General features: G+C 39.8%; 1 protein-coding gene across 1 annotated transcript in view; it reads right to left on the bottom strand.

The window, feature by feature from the left end:
• RAP2A (RAP2A, member of RAS oncogene family) overlaps window positions 1-7,560 on the bottom strand; it is a 39,972-nt gene extending 32,412 nt beyond the window's left edge. Inside the window, exon 1 of the mRNA XM_030856881.3 lies at window positions 6,938-7,560. Coding sequence (XP_030712741.1) covers window positions 6,938-7,251 — 314 coding nt within the window. The 5' untranslated portion in view covers window positions 7,252-7,560. The remainder of the gene's footprint in view (window positions 1-6,937) is intronic.
• Window positions 7,561-22,345: the final 14,785 nt, after the last annotated feature.

Raw genomic sequence — 22,345 nt, 5'->3', positions numbered from 1 at the left:
TTCCATTTGTCAGAGGATTTATCAATATTCAGGGATAGCTGATATCTTTTGTCTGTGTGCAGTGGAGTTGTTGGCTGGCTATTTAAATCCTTTCTGCCCCTCCACCTTTTTTAAAAAAAAACATTGTAATGATTCCTCTGATTAGAGATTTTATTGATACAATTATCACAAACCCCTAAATAGATAAGATTTGCAGGTCACAGGCTGCTGATTCCTTAAGATTCATACTAAAATACTTTTTCCCTTATTGTGCCAATGAGATAGAAGTATTCTCAGAATGTAGGGCTGGTGGGAGATCATCTACTCCATCTACAAAGTGAACTTAAAAAATTCTAATCCTGGGATGGTAAAAAGGAAATGACTCTACTGTAATATTCTAATTTTACAATGCAGCAAAACCAAGTTTCCTTTTCAGGAAAAAACTCTGGGCTATAAAAAGTGACTCACAGCTATTAGGCTCTGTACCTTGGAGGAGCTTTCAATTACAATTATGGTCTCTGGAGGTATCAAACTGGGGAAGGAGGTGTTTGGGGAAGAAGGAATTGGTGGCAGACTCCAGAAATCACTTATTGGGACAAACATCATTGGATGTATTTCCTGGTTTCAGCTCCACAGTACCAATCTGTTGTGGGTCATGATCTATGTGTTAGCAACTGGCAATCTACCTCTACCTTAGATTGGGCTTTTAGGGCAACTTACTGTGAGGAGAAAATGTGCAAACGATCAGCTGGGTCTCTTAAAAGTGATCACTTAAATGATACAGAAATATGAAATAATAATAGTAAAAAAAAATAGTAACTTATTCGCTTTGGGTAGTACAAATAACCACACTTCCCCATTTTTCTTCTCAGTCTTAAAATGCACCACGCCACATAAAAATACGTAATGAAATGGCTATCCCGAAATGAAAAGGCCATCTAGTGCAATATTTCTGTACATTGAGGGGAAAGAAATGCCTGATCAGAAAGGACCCAAAGGTAGGCTAATGAGGTAGATATGGTGCAGGTTCTGTGAAGCCAAAATATTTGTTGTTGTATAACTCTTAAAACGTCCAATAAAGGACTATTCAGGAGTCTGTTGTCCATTAAAGGACACTGGCTCCTAAAGCCTGGATAATGAAGGTGCTTTTAAATGATTAAGGTACTAAAGTTTTCAATGCTTTATCTGATGTAGAACTTCTTCATAGATAATTAGTAAGTCAAAAGTGTTTAAGAGTATTTTAGAAGTAGTTTTGTAAATAGTTTTTTCTGCTGTTGCTGCTTGTTTGCCTTTTATTGCTCTGTGATTAATAATAAAAGGTGGCTTTGAAATAATGAAAAAATTAAAAAAAAATAAAATGCACCATGCCTTCTAGCCTAATGCAATGTATAAAGTCTCCTCTAGGTACCTTACAAATGTCAAGTTCTATCCTTGGCCATATTCATTTCTAATTTCTATTCCTGGCCATTCACTTCTACCTCTCTATACACTACCCAGCAGGGTTCATCTACTCTCCAAATGTGAATTATATAGATGATTTCGAGTCTTTACACTCATACATAAACTGAACTTTCAGGCTTTAGTCCAGTATTCGAATTGCTTATTAGGTGCATCTATCTGGATGATTACCATCTCCAAAGCCAAAATAATCTCCCCCAGCTATTCCTCTCTAATTCTATTCGCTCATGTTCAAAATGTCAAGGTTACTTTTGACCTTTTCCTCTCCTTCTTCCACGAAGTTTGATTGATTCATTCTTTACAACATTATTTGCATCCATTCTTTCCATGCTAATTCAGAATCTTTATACTTCATGTAGAAATGAGATTATGACAATACAACTCTTTCTTCTGACTCTGGTCTATTACCACTAAGCCATCTATCATATCACCACCATATTTCTATTTTTGTAACAATTCTGATCATGGTCCTTGACTGCAAGAGCAAGTCCAAAGTCTTTAACCTTCAGTGATTTAGCTTTATGTATTTTACCTCTTCTCACACTTCTATATAAATTCCTGGTTTGGCCAACCTGGTCTATTCAACAGCCAATGAACCTACCCTATGCATTTCCCATGCCATGTCCTCCATCTGGAAGACACCATGCTTCTGATTCTTAAAGTTTGTTATTAAATTTTACATCTTCCCTGGTCGCCCCTAGTAGATAGAAGTGCTCTCACAGAATGTTACAGTGGAAGGGAGATCGTCTACTCCAGTTGCAAAATGGGCTTTAAAGAGTCACCTCCTCCATCTATAAAATTCAAGTGCTTGGGGAAACTGAGGCCACTAAAAGAATTTTCTCTTTGAACACTAATTTTTTTCAACACATCTTTCTTGATTGGTTGCTATGTGCCAGGAGCCATTCTAGCCACGTGGGATTACAGTTTAATAAGAAAGACGGACTGTACTTAAACTCTGATGAGCACTACCAGAGGAGGGGAAGCACAGGGTGCCACTGATGTCTGAAACATGAGTGGTTGAGGGAAGGGGTGAGGCAAGAGGTTAATACACTGTGGGAAGACAGGATGGAATAAAGTCAGTTTGGGAAGATGAGGAAGGCTTCCCTGAGGAGGAAATCTTCTAAGCAGGGGCCAAAAAGTAGGAATTAACTCTGCAAAAGGTGGGTGATTTCTGCATGTAGAAGGAAAGCCCAGAGACAGGCACTTTCATGGAACTAAAAGAAGGTCGGGGTGCTGGAATCCAAGGGGCGAGGAAGGTTGCCAGAGGTGAAGGTGGAAAGGCAGGGAGGGATAAGAGCATTGCTGGGCCTGAAGGTCATGTTGAAGATTTCTGGGCTTTATCCTAAGAATAGGCATTGGGTTGCATGTTCCAAGGTACTTCAAGTCAGGACCACGGCTTACCCTGGGAGGAATGGGAGAAGCAACTATGAAATTAGAAAGAACTTGAGTTTTATTTCAATTGAAACATTTTCTGTATCCTTGTCACTCTTCCCTATGTGTCCGATCTCATCCAAAGTCAATTTAAAAAAAGAAGGCATGTGAATTTATAAAAACCACCATTTTAGCTAGCCTGCTTGGCTTGGACAAGAGCTTGTGTATGTACAGCTATTCTGTGCTTTTCAAAAGTTGCTTCGTGACACTTCAATTTTAGGAAAGACCTACGTTAGTACCTGTTTTTGATAACCAAAAGAAATAAGATGATTTTTGCTTTTATGAAAAAAGGCAAAAAGTGAAAATAGGGTCCAGCACTTGGTGTGCTGTGAGCAGTTGAGAGGTAGCACGTACCCCATCAGGGAGAGAGGCACCTCCAAGTTCCTTCCCCAGGAACCACACTCAGCACCTCAGCATCAATCTGCCATAGCTTTGAACTGTGTCTGTGAGCGCTTTACCTAGATTTTTTTTTTTTGCGCATCTGTAAGCAAGATGTGTCCTAAGGTAATTGCTTCTTCACTTTATGCCATTTTGGCTTAGGAAAGGTTTCATAGGAACTCTCTACTTTCAGATAGCAGGGGGGAACCTGTATATGGATGTCCGTGAACCTACAGACACTTAAGGGAGTAGGGACCTGTTTTATACTTTTTATAAGCAAAACATTCCGTACAAGAACAATCCGGGGAAAAGCTCCATTTCACTCTCAGCTGTGCATTGGTGCTACAGTTAAAGTGAAATGTTCATTCTCTTGCCCTTTCCCGTAAGATCTTTAATAAGAGAAAATATTTTAAGAGAATACCAACAAAATTTTTCCAAGGATTGTTTTAGTCACCACTGCTTTTTTAGTATCATCTTGTCTATACTAGGTAATGACTTTCAAAATGCAATCAAATTTATTTCCTCTCAAATTACATTTATATCAAGGATAAAATTTTAAGCAGACAGGGTGACAAAGTTAAAGAACAGCTGGAATTTTGAAGGAAGTTTTGTGTTCAAGGTATTGTGTTGGACACCTTAAAATATATTATCTCATTTTATCCTAACAAAGACTCTTGAGAGGTGCATGCTATACTCTAATTCACAGACAAGGAAGATGGAGCTCAGAGAAGCAAGCATTTCCCCAAAATATATACCCCTTAGACCTACACTGTCCAATATGGTAGCCTGGAGCCACATGTGGCTGTTGAGCAACTGAAATACAGCTAGTCTGAACTGGGATGTGCAGTAAATGTAAACTGAACACCAGATTTTGAAAATTTAGTATGAAAACTATTAAAGTATCTCAATTTTTGAATACTGATTACACGTTGAAATGACAATATTTTAGATAGAGTAGGTTAAATAAAATATATTATTAAAATTAATTTTACCTGCTTCCCACTTTTTACAAAAAATCAGCTAGTAGACATTTCAAAATTACACACATGGCCCACAACTATATTTGAATTGAAGAGCGTGACCCTAGACCAAAGCCTGGATTGCTGAATTTGCCAATAAACATCAAGGTCAAAGGCAGCGTGGTATAGAAGAATACGTGGATTCATGCAGATCTTGGTTTAAATCTTCTCTCCACCAATGACTAGTTTTGGGCGAAATATCAACTCTCTCTGCACTTCACTTATGTCATCTGCATTATGGTGATATTAAATATCCCCAAACAACTGTTGTATAGAATATGTAAAGCAGTAACTGGCAGAGGGGAGGGAACAACTACGAATACCTCCTACAGCAACTGATTAATTTAAAAACTGATTCCCAAAAAGAGAAGAAAATTCATTTATTTGAAAATCCCATTTTATTCTCTTTAAGTGGGAAAAGTTAAAGAACCAACACATTGAATGCCTGCTTTACCATAATATGTGCATGATATATACTGTATTGTAAAATACATAGTATACACAGATTCCTTCTTTCTTTCAACGTTGTTTATAATATGCTATAGGCCGGGAGGCCAGATGATGAGATTAGGGTGAAGTAAAAAATACCAGGACACAGAAGGGCCCAAGCGGTTCTTAAGGACACAATGGATGAATTCCAGTGAAAGAGTTTATGAGCTACATACACTTCAGCTGGTCTTTTCAACTTTTACATCAGGAACTGAGACTAGTGAGTAAATGACATCTGGGCAAATAGAATTTTACTCTTTTTTTTTCTTCCTGGGTCACAGTGCAAACAAATAAATTGTTCCAATACACTACGTTTAGACTAACTCATTATTAGTAATCTCTACTAAATCATAAGAAACTACAAAATCACATGGACTACACTATCCAATGACATTTTACCATATTCTGTCCGCTAGGCTTGTGTCAAGAAGTTCGCCCTGGGCATGTGACTTTTATCAATGCACGTATTATCTGTATATGTTTAAATATAAAGGGTGGAGGAGTTGGGGCATTTACTTTGTTATTTGATGTATGTATATGGCCTAAGATTGACATGCGACAATGTGGTTTTTTTTTTATGTTTTTTTTTTAAGTAGTATGAAAGGGGAATTAAAGATTTGAGCCACTTGAATGTAGCCTCTTAAATATCAGATACATAGTAAATTTAACACCGAAAGTGTTCCTATGTTAACTATAACAATTAACTTTCAAGAAAATGAGACTGAAGAAGTAAGAAGCTATCAGATTCACAGATCTCAGAACACCATGAGAGGCTATAAAAATATCCACTTTATTCTAGTTTGAAATTTAATGGAAGAAGTAACATACCAAATTTTAGGTTAGCTATTAGAGTGCATATTCAGTGAATTAAGTGGGGAGAGCTTCAGGAGAGGGCCTCCCCTTTGATCTCATACGTGGCATTAAAAATCTGCTTCTTCTAGTGAATTTTTGAGCAACCCCTGAATATATGTGACTTGGTATTTGCTCTTTCAAAGTGAGTAGACTCAAACTGACTAAAAATGAGACTACGTCTACAGTACACTTACAACTAGTTTTCAGCAAATGTCTACAAATTTAGGGTTATAGGTAGAATTGGGTAAGAAAAACAAAATTACACTAAATCAAAATTATTAGCAATTATTAACTAATAATAAGAATCAGACAAAGCAGTAACATGTAAACAGTAATTAGAAAAATTTGCTAAAACTTTGAACTGAGATATTACACTTCTGATGCTTGAAATTATAGGAAAAAATATACTCAATCAACTTAAGAGAAAACAAATATCATAAGCCATTTATGCTACCAGCCATATTTCCAAAATGCACACTTTAGAAAAAAGAGTTCATATCAGGAAAGAGCTTATTTGCATTAACTTTAAATTAGCTAATATCTGAGTCACACCTTTGAAGAAACTTGCATTATTTCCAGGAATGCCTTTTTCCCTCCCTTTTCTTTCTTTCTTTTTTTGTTTTTGAGGGGAATAAGGCAGCTAGACTAAAAAGAAAAAAAAAGTTAAGTCGCATTCTTTAATGTGAATGGTGTACTTGTGCTTCTATATACTATCTCAATCCAACTGAGCCATGTCTTCAAATAATTTGATAATCTGTCTTTAAAGTTTCATCTTAATTGGAGAGTTCATTTTTGTAAAACGCCTTGGCACCATTCAATCTTTTATGAAACGAGAAAGGTCTCTTTCCTTTGGACTTGACATTTTTAACCACGTACGTGTGAGCAATTTTTGCTGTCAAATACTGCAAAGGTAGGTTTTCTGTTGTTGTTCAATCTGAAAATGTCTCCACTATACTTGCACAGCTGCCCTCTTCCCAGCAGAAACCTACCCGCCCCCTCCCCCCTGCAAGTTTTAAACTTTGTTTCCTTTGGGGTTCTGCACAAGCGCTACTAGTAATATCCAAGAGACAAAGAGCTGTGCTGTGGGTTCACGGGATGCCAAATTTGAGTTGTGAAACAAAGCACTCAAATTTGAGATTCAAGATGAGGAGGAAGATGCTGGTAAAAAAAAAAAAAAAAATTATCATAAAGCGTAAGATCGCAGAGCCATCTCCCTAGACATCTCCTCCTGCCCACGGCCACCCCAGAGCGCGCGGGAGGGAGTTCTGGCCCCGGGACAGGGGCTGCCGGCCGCACCGCGAAGCCCCCTGCCGCGCCCCCGGCCCTCTCACCGCTTCACTCGGATGATCTGGTCCCGCATGGGCTTGATGTCCTGGAAGCTCTGCTGGTTGACGAGGCTGTAGACGAGGATGAAGCCCTGGCCGTTCTTGATGTACAGGTCCCGCATGGACGCGAACTGCTCGGTGCCCGCCGTGTCCAGGATCTCCAGCACCGACGGCGACGAGTCCACCTCGATCTCCTTGCGGTAGAAGTCCTCGATGGTGGGGTCGTATTTCTCGATGAAAGTGCCGGTCACGAACTGCACAGTCAGGGCGGATTTGCCGACCCCGCCCGAGCCCAGCACCACCACTTTGTACTCGCGCATCGTCCCTCCGCGGCCGCCGCCGCCGCCGCTGCCCGCGACATAGACCTACGCCCGCCGCGCTGCGCGCCCGGACCCTGCGCCGGCGGCCGGCTCCGCCGCCTCCCGCGGCCGCCCCCACCTCACGGCCGCCGCGGCCCCCCGGGCGCCGGCGGAGGGAGCAGCAGCCCTGGGCATGGGCCGAGCCGGGCGGCAATGCGGCACCGCGGGCGCCGGCAGGCACTAAGGGCGAGCAGGGAGTGTGAGTCAAGGAGCCGACGGAGCCGCCCGAACCGCGGGCCCGCAGTGCCGGCGGCCCCGCCCCTCGCACCTCCACGCCCAGCTCCCCGCCCGCCGCCGCCGCCGCTCTTCCCGGCGCCGAAGCGCGCGCCCGAGCCCGAGCCGCAGCGCTGCTGGGGGCGGGGCCCGGCGGCCCGGGGCGGAGCCCGGCGGCGCAGCCCCGCCCCTGCTCCCCCCGTCGCCTAGGCGACCGGCCGCGCGCGCGCTCCCAGGAAGCTCGGCGCGGCGCGGAAGCCTCCGCCCGCGTTTAGATAAACAGCCACCTGGGTTACCGAACAACACCCCACCCCGTCTGCCCCGTTGAACCCCGGGGCCTGCGTGCTGAGCATGCGCAGTTCTTCCTCCTGCGACGGGAGCCGCTTCTACTTGAGAACGCCACGGTCAGAATTTGGCGGAGACAAGATGTTGGAGGGGCCAGAGCAATCTCCGGGCTTTAACATGAGGCGGGGAGAAGATACTGGCAAGGTCCAGACGGAGGCCTTCGCATGAGGGCCTTGCTGGGCACCACCCAGTCTGTCAGCATTCCTGAGAGCTTTGGTTTTATCTTGTATAAACATAAGAAGCTTTAAGGGAGGAGCATAAGTACAACGAAATGCAGCTTTGTTTTAAGCGTCAGGACACTGAGGGAGAAGTGACAGACCCCCATCCAGCCCACTGCCCGAGGCGGCGAAGGCCAGAAACCGCGGAAGCCGGGCCCACGCTCTCTGACGTCGCCGGGGGTCCCTCCCACCTTCCCCAGCCCCGCCCTTCTTCAGCCTGATAAAAGTCGAGCTCTTCCCACGCCCTGTCAGCTACGGGCGCTTGGAAAACCGGGAGAGCGGATCCCCCAGCAGCAGCCAGAAGGCCCGGGGACACCTCATAGCAACAGCCAGCCGGGGCATCTAGTAGGAAGCTGGGATTCATTTCAGCCAACCAGCCCGCGTTTTTGGACCCCGTGGTATCATTCTCGACCAATAGAGAGCCGCTTCATGCCACGTGACACTGACCCATCAGCCAATGGAGGAAAAGTCTAGTCGCAGGCTCAGCCATCCCATCTGCCACTGTTGGCCAGGCTGGGCGTTTGCCCCTGCGCACACTCTGCCAACCAATCATAGGTGAGCTGAAGAAAGACGGAGACTTGCGCTGAGCCAACCAGAATTCGCGGTTTCCTTGCCACTAAGGGCCGATAGTATGGAGAAGGGGAAGAGCTGGTGGGGTCTGGGAGGGGTCAGTGATTGAGGGGTGGGTCGCGGTACCCTATTCGGGCAAAGAAATAGGATGTGTTCCGGGCGAGAGTGATGGATTTCACTTTTAACGTCGTCTCCGTGGCATTCTGCCTAAATGATAGACACGGAAATAGTGCTGAGGGATGTGGGCTGAAAAGTGGGGTGAACTGACAAAACAGGGACTCTTTAGGGTGAGAAAATGTCGGGTCCTTAGACATACAGCAGCAGTTGCGTGGGTCCTCCATGCGTGCCTCCTAAAACGTTTTTAACAACTCAGTTTTGAAACTTACTGTTCTCTCTGTGGCATTAGATCTTAATTACACACTCTCTCCGACCCATAACGTCAAACTTAGGAGAAGTTATGTCCCTAAATATTCCTGGATTATATTTTGCAATAACTGGTAATTGGATTTACCTTCCATAAACTATGTCCTTCTCGAACTAGTCTACACCCATCCATTACCGTCTCACATTTCTTGGGAATAATGTTTCTATAGTTCTAACTAAGGTTTGATCATGGCATACCTCTTCAGCCTTCCTCTTCCGCACAAGGTCATCATGTAGAGAGAATTTTGGTCTGAGTTCATCAATAAAACAGATGTTCTTTTGGTCAATTATCGAACTACTACACAGATGTACTCAGCTTTAGCAGTGTCCTACAGCCCTATCACTCCATTATCTTAAAATGAATAACTTACCCTTGCATTATCTTGCTATAGTGTAACACACCAAGTTTTTGCTTAAAATAATTGCGGGCAAGTGTCCTGTCAAAATATGTGGTAAAATATAAGTCAATCATTATTTCTTGATTACTTATCAAAATATGAGTGTTATATTTGAGCCACCAGAATCAACAGTGAAGGCAGATTGCAAAAGAACTAAGAATCAAGAGGAAAGTTTTAGGAGAATTGAAACCAAAGAGCATCTGATACCTCATTTTAAACTAGTAATGTGAGTAAGTGAATTAAAATTAAGAGCTCACATGGATTTGAAGTGAAGCTTCATATCTGAGCTTTTTTGGCAGGCATGTTTCAAGAGGATTTTGTTGGTGAATACAGTGTTGAACTAGCATTTTAGAAGTCTCATATACTGTGTAAAACTTACATGCTTTTTGTGGTTTCTTTAGTAACAGCTACACTTCTTTCACGGAAAAGACATACTGTCTCTTTTAAGATCCAACTTTTGTATTGTAGTCGTAAGAAATCCCTAGGTTTGTCAGGGGTTGAATAGAGCCAAGAAGCATCAAACTTCCTCTCTTTGTATGGATCATTACAACCTGTGTATTACCTTGTATTACAGTGGAACTGAAAAACCATTCACTTTGCAAGAAGTAAAGGCCCAGTGACTTTTTTTTTTTTTTTAAGAAATTTGCATTGGGATTGTGGGTCCAGAATGTATCTTTAAACAACTGCTTTCATTTCTTAGGTCCCCAAAAGTTGAGAAGCTCTGGACTGGAGTGCATCTGATAGAAGTTGTCACAAAAAAATAGTGAGTCGGTGCCCAGTTACTCCACTTAGCATAATAGAGAGAGGACAGGTTTTTTAAGACATTTCTCAGTTTATTTCCCCTGACCTTTCATCAGTGCCAACTTTCTTGATAAGGAGAAGTGTAGAGACTGCAGCTCTTGGAGTAGTGTAGCTCGTTTATGTTTCTCCTAATGACAGGCCTCAATTTTCATTCTCAGTGCTACCATAAAGGTAGATTTTTAATCAATAAGACTCAAAAAAAAACATGTTAAGTAGGAGCGTATTTTCCTACCTATTCTGTCTTGGTAGTGACCTGATTTGAGGCTCTATGTGAAAGAGAAGAATTAGCTGCTAAAAGAAAGGATGTTGGGATGTGCAGAGAATTTTGAAGATTTGGGTGGGAATTGGGTGTGTATCTCCTGAACTCTTAATTGTGTTCATTGCTATGCTAGCATGAACTATCTATTCTGAGAGTGATTTTAGAAATAAAATGTCTCCATTCATTTGTTTGTGGGAAAGACAAAATAAAAATGAGATAAAATAAAATTGAATTTTCCCCAAGAGCTGTAAATCTGTATGATAGTGAAAGCTTAACAGTGTACACTGACACTTCAGGGTCTCTTTAGCTTCAGAAGTACATTGCTGGGAGAAAAAAAAAAAAAAGAAAAGAGAAAGACTACATTTCTCCTCTCCCCTCTGAATCTGAGAATTATCTCACCTATGCCCATATATCCTCAACTGTCACACTTGTGTTACCATGGAAACCCAGCTCCTTTCTTTGATTCAGTGAAAGATGTTGGAAAAGGTGGGATGAAGTGGGAAATACACTGAATTCTGGGACTTTCTGACAATAGCAAGAAGCAAGTATGCAAGGAATTTAATGTAAACAAGTTAGTAGAGGGCATTCGTAGTATGACCAGTGCTTTTCTTGGCTATAAGACCCTGATTCCTTTTGCTTCCTGTAAAAGCCTACATATCTCTGATTAACCATAAAGGGGAAGGACAAGTCAAATACATTTAGCACCTATGAAATGCTACTGGTAATTACAAAGAGAGCATAAAATATTTTCTTGGCCTCTCAGGCTCCTAATACAGTTGAGAAACAGAAGTATATGTGAAGAGTGGAAAGGAAGGGGCAAAATAATTGTGTGTCTCTTTTGAAAATGTGATATGTCTCAGCACTTTAGAAAAGAAAAAGAATTAGAATGCAGAAATTGAGTATGTAAACAAATCAATGAAAGAAACCTTTTGATAGAGAAAAGAAATTTTTCTTTTTTTAAAAAATTAATTTATTTTTGGCTGCATTGGGTCTTTGTTGCTGCGTATGGGCTTTCTCTAGTTGTGGCGAGTGGGGGCTACACTTCATTCTGGTGTGTGGGCTTCTCATGGTGGTGGCTTCTCTTGTTGCTGAGCATGGGCTCTAGGAGCATGGACTTCAGTAGTTGCAGCACATGGGCTCAGTAGTTGTGGCTCATGGGCTCTAGAGTGCAGGCTCAGTAGTTGTGGCGCATGGGCTTAATTGCTCTGTGGCATGTGGGATCTTCCTGGACCGGGGCTTGAACCCGTGTCCCCTGCATTGGCAGGTGGATTCTTAACCACTGTGCCACTAGGGAACTCCCAAGAACAGAAATTTTTCAATAGGCAATTTTCAGCAGAAAAAAAAAATCCATGAAGGAAAGGCTTAATGATTAAAATATAGGGGAGGAAAAAAAAAAAAAAAGAAAAACCCTGAAGAATCTTAAGAGCTTAAAGGTCCTGAGGAAAATAGCTCTAGTGTAATTTTTTGAATATAGAAGACCAGTCACAATGTTGGTTGCATACCCTGCAGTTTCCCTTTACTTTTGGGAAAAAAAAAAGAAAGGGATGAATCAGGATTGATCATTGATGGTAGCGCTTTCCGTTCTGTACATAGTTCAGAAGTAGGCACGTGACTCAGTTCTTGCCATTGGTCTGGGAAGAAGGCTGCTAGGCTGGGGGATTTCTGGGATTCTGACAAGAATGAGTTAATATCCCCACTTTTGACATCATTTGCTTCCTGCTTTGCTCATTGAAATATGAGTATGTGGCCACCACCTTTGGGCTGTGATGCCTTATGGGTGAGTTTGAAAACCAACAAGCTTTGGATGGTTAAGAAGGAAGGGAAGAACCTAGTCCTGGATGACAACATTGAATGTCAAACCTATGTTGGAAATGCCCACCTTTGGACCATGGTTAAGTAAACAGCTAGTGTCCTTTGTTTTATGTTTGTTAGTTTAAGTCTGCTAGGTTTTCTGCATCTTGCAGGCAAATACATCTCAACTGTTACACAGAGTGTTAGGGATTTGAGACAAAATGGTGTTTTAAAAGATCAGCAATCATTTATGAGCACTTTCATTCTACTAATGAACTGCATGGTATTTCCAAGACATTATAATATTTATTGAGCACTTACTATGTTTATTATTCTAGGCCCCGAGGATACAACAATAGACAGATAGCCAAAAGAGCTTGAATTCTAGGAGGAGGTACAGACGTTATAAACAGAAGAGGCAGGCATTAAGCAACTGATTACACATTTACATTATGTAATAACAGCTATAACTAATGCTAATAAGGAGGGAAAAAATCAGGGATTACAAGGGTGTGTAATAAAATAAAATATAAATAATAGAATATTACAAAATATATAACTAAATAACTGAATAACATTACAGAAACACTTTTCCAAGTACATGGTAATAGTACGTATCATTTATACATGAATTCCTAGAGGTCAAGAGAAACATAATAACCTGGAGTGGGTCTGGTCAGGGAAAGCTGTCTGAGAAAATTAATATGGAGCCATGTTTTGAAGGAAGTGGCCAAAGAATAGACTAGGTGGGGCAGAAGATGAGAGAGCAAAAGAAGAAAGCAGGAATGAGGCAGAGTGAAATAAGGGGAATACAGAATCACTTGATTCCTTAATTCCCTATAGCAACGCCATTCTAGGGACAACTATCAGGGAAAAAATCAGAAGCCAGAAGTCTCAAAGCAAGATTATAAAAAGTATGAAAATAATATAGGAAAAAACAATACAGAAGAAGAAGTAGAAGAGTACAAAGGTACATTTGAACTTAAGGCATTATTCAAAATAATGAATAATTTATAATGTGGGTGTCATGAAAAAATTGTCATAAGGGGTAATTATGGACTTGAGGACATCATGAAAGAGGGATTCACACTTTCACAAATAGAAGCAGGAAGAAAAATGAAGAGTAGCAAAAAATGAAAATAAACAGGAAAACAATTTTTGCTTGTAGTTATTTTTTTCATGGTAGCTGTTATTGACATGCATTATGTAAAAATGAATGGGATTTGATTGAAAAGAAAAATTTCAACAGACCAGTAATATATAAAGATAGTCTTTTGGTAAATAATGTAACTTAAAATGTTTTTTGTAGAGTGCCTTTTTGTACCTTGCCATAGAAAAATCTTTTCAATAAAGTAGCTGCAAGGAATAATAAATTATAGCTTAGTGATGCATTTTGGAAGTAAAGAAACACATAGATGTACCAAATGTAATAGTATAGCAGCAATAAATAACCTGTAATAAAAATAAGAAGTTTGTCAAACATTACGTGGTTTTTGGTCAAATATAATTGTAGTAATTTTTCTAATGCTATTTTCTGTACAAATATAAGAACATTTTAAAATTAAGCCACAGTAGGCATATGAATATCTTGATAGTCATAATAATGTAACTAATTTTTTACATTAGTTACATTATTATGAATAATAAAAATGTTTTGCCATTTCCAAATCTCTTTCCCACATATCCAAGAAACTTTTTGTTTTTAATAAAAAATTTAAAAATAATTAGGAGCAACTCTACTAATATGTGATATGAAGATGCTGAACTAGCCTTACTGCTCCTTCCTCCTAGATGGCTGGAGTAATATGGAGGGTGAAACACCCTGCAATGAAGAAGACTATGGGAAAACCCAGGAATGAGGGTTTTTTGTTGTTTTGAAATTGTCTGGGACTAGAATAGGGTAGTGGGGATGTGGGCCTGGGGCAATAAGCAGCCAGCCACGCTGTGGGAGAATAAAACAGGGAAAGAACTGTTGAAAATCTGCTAGTACTTCTCCTTTCCGCTGCCTTGGGAAAATCAGTGCCTGCCCCTGCATGCATTGTGACTCTGAGCTCTGGGCCATGTAGACTCCATAAAGAAATCAGGGCCGCACAGAAGCCCTGTGCTTGTGAGGAGCCAGGAAACTCCTTGGCTCCCAACCAACTTAGGGCAGTTGCCCACCAACACCTCCTTCTCTAACTTCCCTGGCAGCTGGCGAATCACAACCTAAGGACTGCTCCTCCTGAGGTTGCTTCTCTCTGGGGAAACAGAAGGTGAATTCTTGATCTAAGAAGTGATTGGCTGTGATTTTCTTGGGTTTAGGGTTCTTCACTGCAGAGCTCATTTACTCTCACCCCTGAGCAACTTGGCGTGTCTCAGACTGGGGTCTAGTAAAATGATGAACCATCCTTGTTTACCTAGGACTGCCCTGGGTTTAGTCTAGCATCCCAGAAAACCCCTAAGTGCCAGTGGGTCATCCTCGACCTATCCTCAACACATTTCCAGAGGAAAATGAATGCATGTGCAAATTAGATTATTTTGAGAAGTACAGTTATTTTAAAAGACACACACACACAAATAGTAGATTATGGTTTCCATCAGAAGCATAAACATTAGAATGGACCACAATTTATAAATTAGCCTGATAAACATACTAAAAAAAGATAAGGGATAATGTTAGCTGTATGAAAACAAACAAACAAAAAGGAACCAAATGGCCATATTACAAATGAAATATATCGTAGCTGAAATAAAGAACAAGAGAGATAGGATAAGATAGCAGAAGAGACACAGTAAGGAGCACGTGAGAACATTGGAAGACCAGAGTTCATCTCCCAAAAGGAAGAAGGGAAGTGCAGAGAAGTAGAAAAGGGATAATGGAGAGCAGACGTAGAAGTGGCAGTATACAGATAATCCCGAAAAGAAAGAGAAGGAAAAATAAATGGATGACTTTTTAGAGAAATGAAAGTGTTAAATTTCCAATAAATGAATGGATGGATGAATGAACAAATAAAAGACTTCAGATGGAAGGGCCCATGCAGTATCAAAGGAGAATGATATGGAAAACCCACACTAACAGGTTATAGGGAAATTTGGGAGATCCAAGACAGAAAATTCTAAAAGTTTACAGTATGAAAAATTAATATCAAATTAACATTGAACGTTTCAATAATAGCATAAGAAGCAAGAAGAACAATAACATAAGATTTTCAAAATATTGAAGGGAAAGGACTTAGAAACTGAAGTTTTATATTCAGCCAAAGTGCCATTCAGGTATGAGAATAAGAGATAATCTCAGGTGTAGAAAACCTCAGAAATGTCGCAGCACAGAGATCCACACTGAAAACAGTGCATGAGTTCTTGAGGAAAAGGTGGTAAAAATCTAGATGATATTACACTAGAAAAGATGAGCAAATATTTTAGTAAAATCAGTTGTCTTTAAAAATATCTAAGATGAAAGAAATGTCTAAGAGAAAATACATCCATAAATTTTCAGAATTAAAAGTCTAGATAATATCAGCCTGATGGGGGTACACCAAGAAGTTTGAGAACATGACAAAGGTGTTCTTGTCTTATTAAGGGGGATGTGTTATATATACATATATATATATAAATGTAATTATACATATATAATGTGTAATATGTATATGTGTATGTATTCACAAGAAGAAAAAAGGCAGAATAATATTAAAAAGTATTAAAAATAATAGAATTTTTAAATATTGAAAAAATAAGATATTCAAAATAGATCCTGAGATATCAATAATTATTAAAAAGCCAAACTCACCAGTTAAAAGGGAAAAAAAGGTCCATTTACATGCGGTTTACAGAAGGTACACCTAAAGGATAAGGACATACAAAAATTGAAGGAAAAGTATGCTAGAAGTCCTATCAGGCAAATTATTAAAACAGGCAAAGGAAAGCCAGTATAGTGATATTAGTATCAGATTTAAACTCATTTTAAGTCAAAAGTATTCTTAGGCATGGGAAGAATTACTATATGATGATAATAGATTCAATACACCAAGAATTTTTACCATTATTTTACTAATAAAATAGCATCAGATTATATAAAGCAAAAACTAATATAACCGTAGGGAAAAGTGGAAAACTCCACTGTCATATTCCCTATAACCTAGCAATTCTAACTCGAGTCATATATCCAAATTAACTCTTGCGTGTGTTTAACCATAGCCATGTTCAAGAATTTTTAGCAGTTTTGTTCATAATAACAAAAACAAAAAACAAAATAAAATCCTGGAAACAACTTAGATGCCAATCAATTGGAGAGTAAATTGATGTATCATGGTATGTTCACAGTAGAGAATTTTATATGATGGTCAAAACATGAATGATAGTAATATGCAACAATATAGATGACATTGTTCTTTTTTTTTTTTTTTTTTTTTTTTTTTGCTGTACGCGGGCCTCTCACTGCTGTGGCCTCTCCTGTTGCGGAGCACAGGCTCCGGACGCGCATGCTCAGCGGCCATGGCTCACTGGCCCAGCCGCTCCGCGGCATGTGGGATCTTCCTGGACTGGGGCACGAACCCGCGTCCCCTGCATCGGCAGGCGGACTGCCAACCACTGCGCCACCAGGGAAGCCCGACATTGTACTATTTACTAAAAATAAAGTAAGCCCCAAAGGTTGCCCATAGCATGATGCCCTTTTAACAATGTTAAACGACTAAAATTTTTAAAAATATACTTTTTAGAAATGCAGTTAGACTATGTAAAAAAAGGAAAAAGGGAAATGATGAACACATGGAAAATGATGAATGTATTGAGTAGAGGGAGGCAAGGGGTTGAGATAATGGGGAAAATCTGGTAGTTTTTCCAACATTTAGGGCTTTTATTTTGGGGGGTAAGTTCACAGGTACTTAATTCATTATTTAAAATGACTAAAGAAATAATAAAAGTAGATCATGCATGAGTCAATAATAAGAATGTGTCATGGATCAAAGATTATTAATCCATATTATATGCCAGAGTTAAAAACAAACTGTATATAATGACTCAAATTCTAGAGATTCTAATACTTTAAGGTTGGAGTGTTGGGAGCAGAACAATAAAAGACGTAGAACAATATCCTTGCCTTTAAAGAGGTGAGGTACACTTTTCTGTCTCTCACTGTGATTATTAAACCTGCCACTCCCCAAACTTGGCATTCTCAAAGCGTCTGTTCCAATGTGAATGAAAGTGGAGGGAGTGGGCAAAGGAAGAGGCGCTGGGAGGAGGAGATGAGGAGATGATATATAATTTATCCAAATATCTCTAGTAACTTTTCTAAAAACAAAGTATTATATGTCCCGCTCTCTCCAGTGAATTCCTTTCTTATCTTCTCGGAGCTTCTGACTCTGACTCTTGACCTATCTCATGCCATCTTACCTTCTAGCACATACACATTCATTTCATTTCATACTCTTATACTTTGGAATGCAACTTAGAGGAATGCAAAAAAAACCCTGGCCTTTGACTTCATACAGACCTGGTTTCACATGCTGAGCTCCTCCACTTCACAGGGTGGGTTACTCAACCTCTGCGAGACTCAACTTATCTGTAAACTATAAGAATTGTGTTTATTAGTTGGTGTGGCATGTGATGTAGTAATCCCTAGGCATAAAAAAAGTGAAGTTTTTGTCAAATCTATACATGCCTAAATGAGGAACCATATGATTTCCATTCCAAAGTGTCATAATTAGTGATTTCTAGGCAATAGTGTCAGGAGACTTTCCATAATATCACATGTAAAGAGGAACATTAAACAGGGCCCTAAAAATGAGCTTTAGAACTGACATCTTCAGCACCACACTCAAGCGCCAGGGTGAAGAAGTTCCATAAGGCAGTATTCATTCAACAGATCTCTATCAAGTGCAAACTATAAAATAGGCACTGTTCTAAATGCTGGAGATACAGCAGTGAATAAAGTTGATTCAATGTCTTTCTCCCATGGAGTGCAACAGTCCAATGGGGGAAGACAATGAAGAAGTAGAAGAGTCAAAATAACGAGGTAAAATTAATGTTTACAATGTATTTTACTTAACCCAATCTATTTAAAATATTATAATTTAAATATATAATTAAGATAAAAATTATTAATAAGGTGTTTTGCTTTTTTTTCATACAAAGCCTTTGAAATCCAGTGTGTATTTTACACTTACAGCATTCAGACTAGACACATTTCAAATGATCAATAGCCATATGTGGCTAGCGGCTACCATATTGGACAGAACAGTTCCAGGTGATAGACGATGGTTCAGGGGAGCAATGGAGAGATTTGAGACATTGTTTTGTGGGTGATGCTGACAAGCCTAGATGATGGTTTGGATGATGGCGTGATAGAAGAAATCAAGGAGAACTTTTAGATTCTTGGCCTGAACATACTGGTCTGTGTGGTTGGGTCCGATTTTCAGAATGACTTTGCTTTGGATCCTTCAGATTTTTACTTGGCTGATTCCTTCTCATTTCCCAGGTTTCTTCTCATATGTCACTTCTTTAGAAAGATCTTTCTTAACCACACAACCTGGAGTTATCTCCAACCCTACAACATGCTTTTAGATTACTGATTTCTTTTTTTTTGCGGTACACGGGCCTCTCACTGTTGTGGCCTCTCCCGTTGTGGAGCACAGGCTTCGGACGCACAGGCTCAGCGGCCATGGCTCATGGGCCCAGCTGCTTCGCGGCATGCGGGATCCTCCCGGACCGGGGCACGAACCCGTGTCCCCTGCATCGGCAGGCGGACTCTCAACCACTGCGCCACTAGGGAAGCCCTACTGTTTTCATTTTTGTACACTCATCATTACTACCTGAAACTGCCATTTTGATTATTTGTTTATTGTCTGTTTACTCCACCAGACTCTAAGCTCTTCTCTCTTGTTCATTGTAATCCTCGGTACCTAGATCAGTGCCTAGTACAAAGCTTAATACATGTCTCTTGAATAACTGAAAGGAATTTAGATAAACAAATTTTACTTTTTTACCACAAACTTATAAAGATCAAAATAGAATTTAAAAAATTCCAGAAGTCAAAAGAGAGTTAAGAAGATACCTGTGTTATAGAAAAAGCAAATTCTTATGACTTGACTTGCATTATGCTGTCTGGTTTCCAAGATTAGCATTCAAGACCACCTACTGTGTGCAAGGTGCTGTGCTGGGAATTAAAGGTGACTTCTTCCTTGTCATATGTATATATAAACTAGCCATAATGTTAAAGATTAGGCTTTGCTTTGAAAAGGGACTTATAAAAATGTAGGTACAGGATTATTTAGAATACATTTCCATGTATGCTCTGTTCTCTGACATCTTTTTTTTTTTTCTGATTTATGTTTAGTTTGTGAGTTTCACAGTTCTCGTCACACATGTGACAGATGTGTGGTTAACCTGATGGCTTTGAGTTAGGACATAATTTTCCAAAATAACTTTCTCCATTTGAAGTAAGGGCAACTGCTAGTTTCTTTCTGGGGGTTACAATATTCTATCTTTTTACACAGTAGGTGAAATATTCTTTTGTCGGAGATTAGTCAGTTCATATAGACATGGATACTGGAGATAGAATTTCCCACTCACCGCTTGTGACCCCGAGTGTAACCCTGAGCAGACTTCTGTCTTAACATCAATAGTACATTATTGCAGTGTCTCCTCTGCTGACTGAGACAGGGACAGTGTTTTGTTCATTTGAATGTTAGTAGCATTCAGCACATTGCATAAAACATCTCGGGAACTCATACAACATTTGCAAATACCTGTAACTGCACAACTGAACTCTAATTTTGCTTCTGAAAATCCTGTATTTAACATACAGAGAAGATGAAAACAGGGGAAAAAAATGGAGAAAAAAATGGAAAAAAATATCAAGGAGAGGGAGATATAAATATTTCTCTAAAGCTCACCTTATCCCCCAAAGAAACTTCCAGCTTAAAAAGAGAAAGTCCACAACAGGCGAGGTAGGCATCGATCTGTGGGTTTGAATGTAGAAGTGCCAGGAAGAATTTGAAAAATCACCTCTTGTATCAGCTGACTGCTGCCTGAAATTCTGCGCTTAGGGTTTTGGTCTTTTGATGTAAAAGCTTTTTTTTTTTTTTTCCAATTATAATGTAAGTGGCAGATACGCAGTTAAATTGCACCATTATCCTATAAACTTTAGGATATTCAGCTATGCTTATCTGGCAGGAAGAGAAAACAGGGAGAATAAAGTAGAAGAAAATAAGTTAAGTCAGTGCATAAGTCATGGCATGAATGTGTGCCCAGAGTGAGCATGAGGAGGCCACGGGAATCCACTGTATTGATATTTTGCATCATATGCTATTTTTTTTTTTAATGAGAAGATTAATCTCTTCACATGGTATGACATGAACAGTGCCAGGCTTAACAATTACTAGATTCTTAAATTTGATTCAAATGCTCTCTTTTTTTCAAGCGGATGTGAGAATTTTCCAAACTTTGGAGCTGTATCTTTCATCTGATTCCATCAATTTCTCTTCTGCTTCTCACTCTATTGTGTTAAACAATGGTTTGGGGCACCTTGGGGAAGACAGATCAGAGCCACAGTGGAAGGTCCATCCAATTGTTCCTCTCAGCAGCCAGCCAGTTATCTTGTCAAGGAGAGTTATTCATCCTGCTTTCCAGGGTTATCGCCTCAAAACTCAGCTTCCTGCTTTTGCAGAACAATATATCCTCTTTTTATTATTACCCTAATTAATGCTTCTCACACAGCTTCACAAAATATTAGCACTCAGTGAAAATTAACCACATCAACTGGCTGCACTAGTTGAGGAAGAAATATTGCTGCCTCTGTGCAATGGCACTGCTGGCAAAATTGACTCCAGTCTACATTTGAGTGAGAGAATCTCAGGAAGACATTTCAGGGGTATTAAACCTTTTCATTTTCCTTGGCATACTGGGTAGTTGAACAAAGTTAAGCCATCCTATAATGCAGGTTGCTTTGATTCTATTCTGTTGGGGACCGGTCTCTGGCATTTATAGGGTTTTTTTTTTTTTTAAATAAAAAATTTGACTATTTCTCATACAAACTAATGTTGTTTCCAGTGAAAATATTTATATATGTAAATTATCTAAGAAATATTAATCTGTTGGCATACTTAGATTATATGAACAACAATTAGCTCCAGGAATGAAACTAAGTCAGTTCTGCACTACATACTGACAAACTGAAAGGAGCTACAGTGGGCAATTTATGGTGTTGTCAGGTTATGATTATGGTACTCCAAAGAAAGAAATCCATGTAAAATAATTGCGAAAGGAGACCTAGCAATAGCATGTGTTACTAAGGTTTTTATGCTAAAGGCGCAAAGTTTCAAAGGGCTCAATGCTGTCTGGATATCAGGAAGCCTGGGGATTTTCTATCTGGATCTGTGACTTATGGGCTAGGGGTGGGGCTGAAGCTCAGTAAGACATTTAACCATGACTTGGTGAGTCACGTGTGTATGGGAGCTGGTCTTTATATAGTAATACTCCTCAAACCCTGGCTCTCCAAAAGTAGAAATAGAGAACACTAAGCCATTCGGGTCATCTACCTATTTCGTTTTTCCACTTCACTTGGTTTCAGAAAGCACTGAAGTACATTTCATAAATTCGTATAAGATAACCTTAAACAAAAATTAACTATAGTGATACATCTTCTAATTCCAAGAGTCAATGAGATCTTTCCGAGAAACCTTAACCTTATTTGTCCAAAAAAGTATTTATAGAAACCGTATTTCACATTGGAATACATCTATGTAATAACTTTCATCATGGCAGTCATACTTTGTCTTGCTTCCCGTGTGAGTGTCTGTGGGCGAGGTGTGCCCGGGTCCCACCCAGGTCTCCCCAACTAAGAATCTGGGGGACAGAGGGGCAGGCATGTGCTTACTGGAAATACTATATATGTTGAACAAAATCCTCTAGATGATTCTGTCATGCCCTCATGGTGAAAATCAATGTAACAATATTAGTTCTGCATTTTTGAAAGGAAAAATCACACTTTTAAGAGGTGATCCTGCAAATTGCTACTGAGGATATCAAATAAGAAGATTACCTACCCCAAATCCAGAGCCTAG

The sequence above is a fragment of the Globicephala melas genome, chromosome 18, assembly GCF_963455315.2.
Source record: "Globicephala melas chromosome 18, mGloMel1.2, whole genome shotgun sequence".
NCBI lineage: Eukaryota > Metazoa > Chordata > Mammalia > Artiodactyla > Delphinidae > Globicephala > Globicephala melas.
This window is presented reverse-complemented; position numbering and strand designations above follow the sequence as displayed.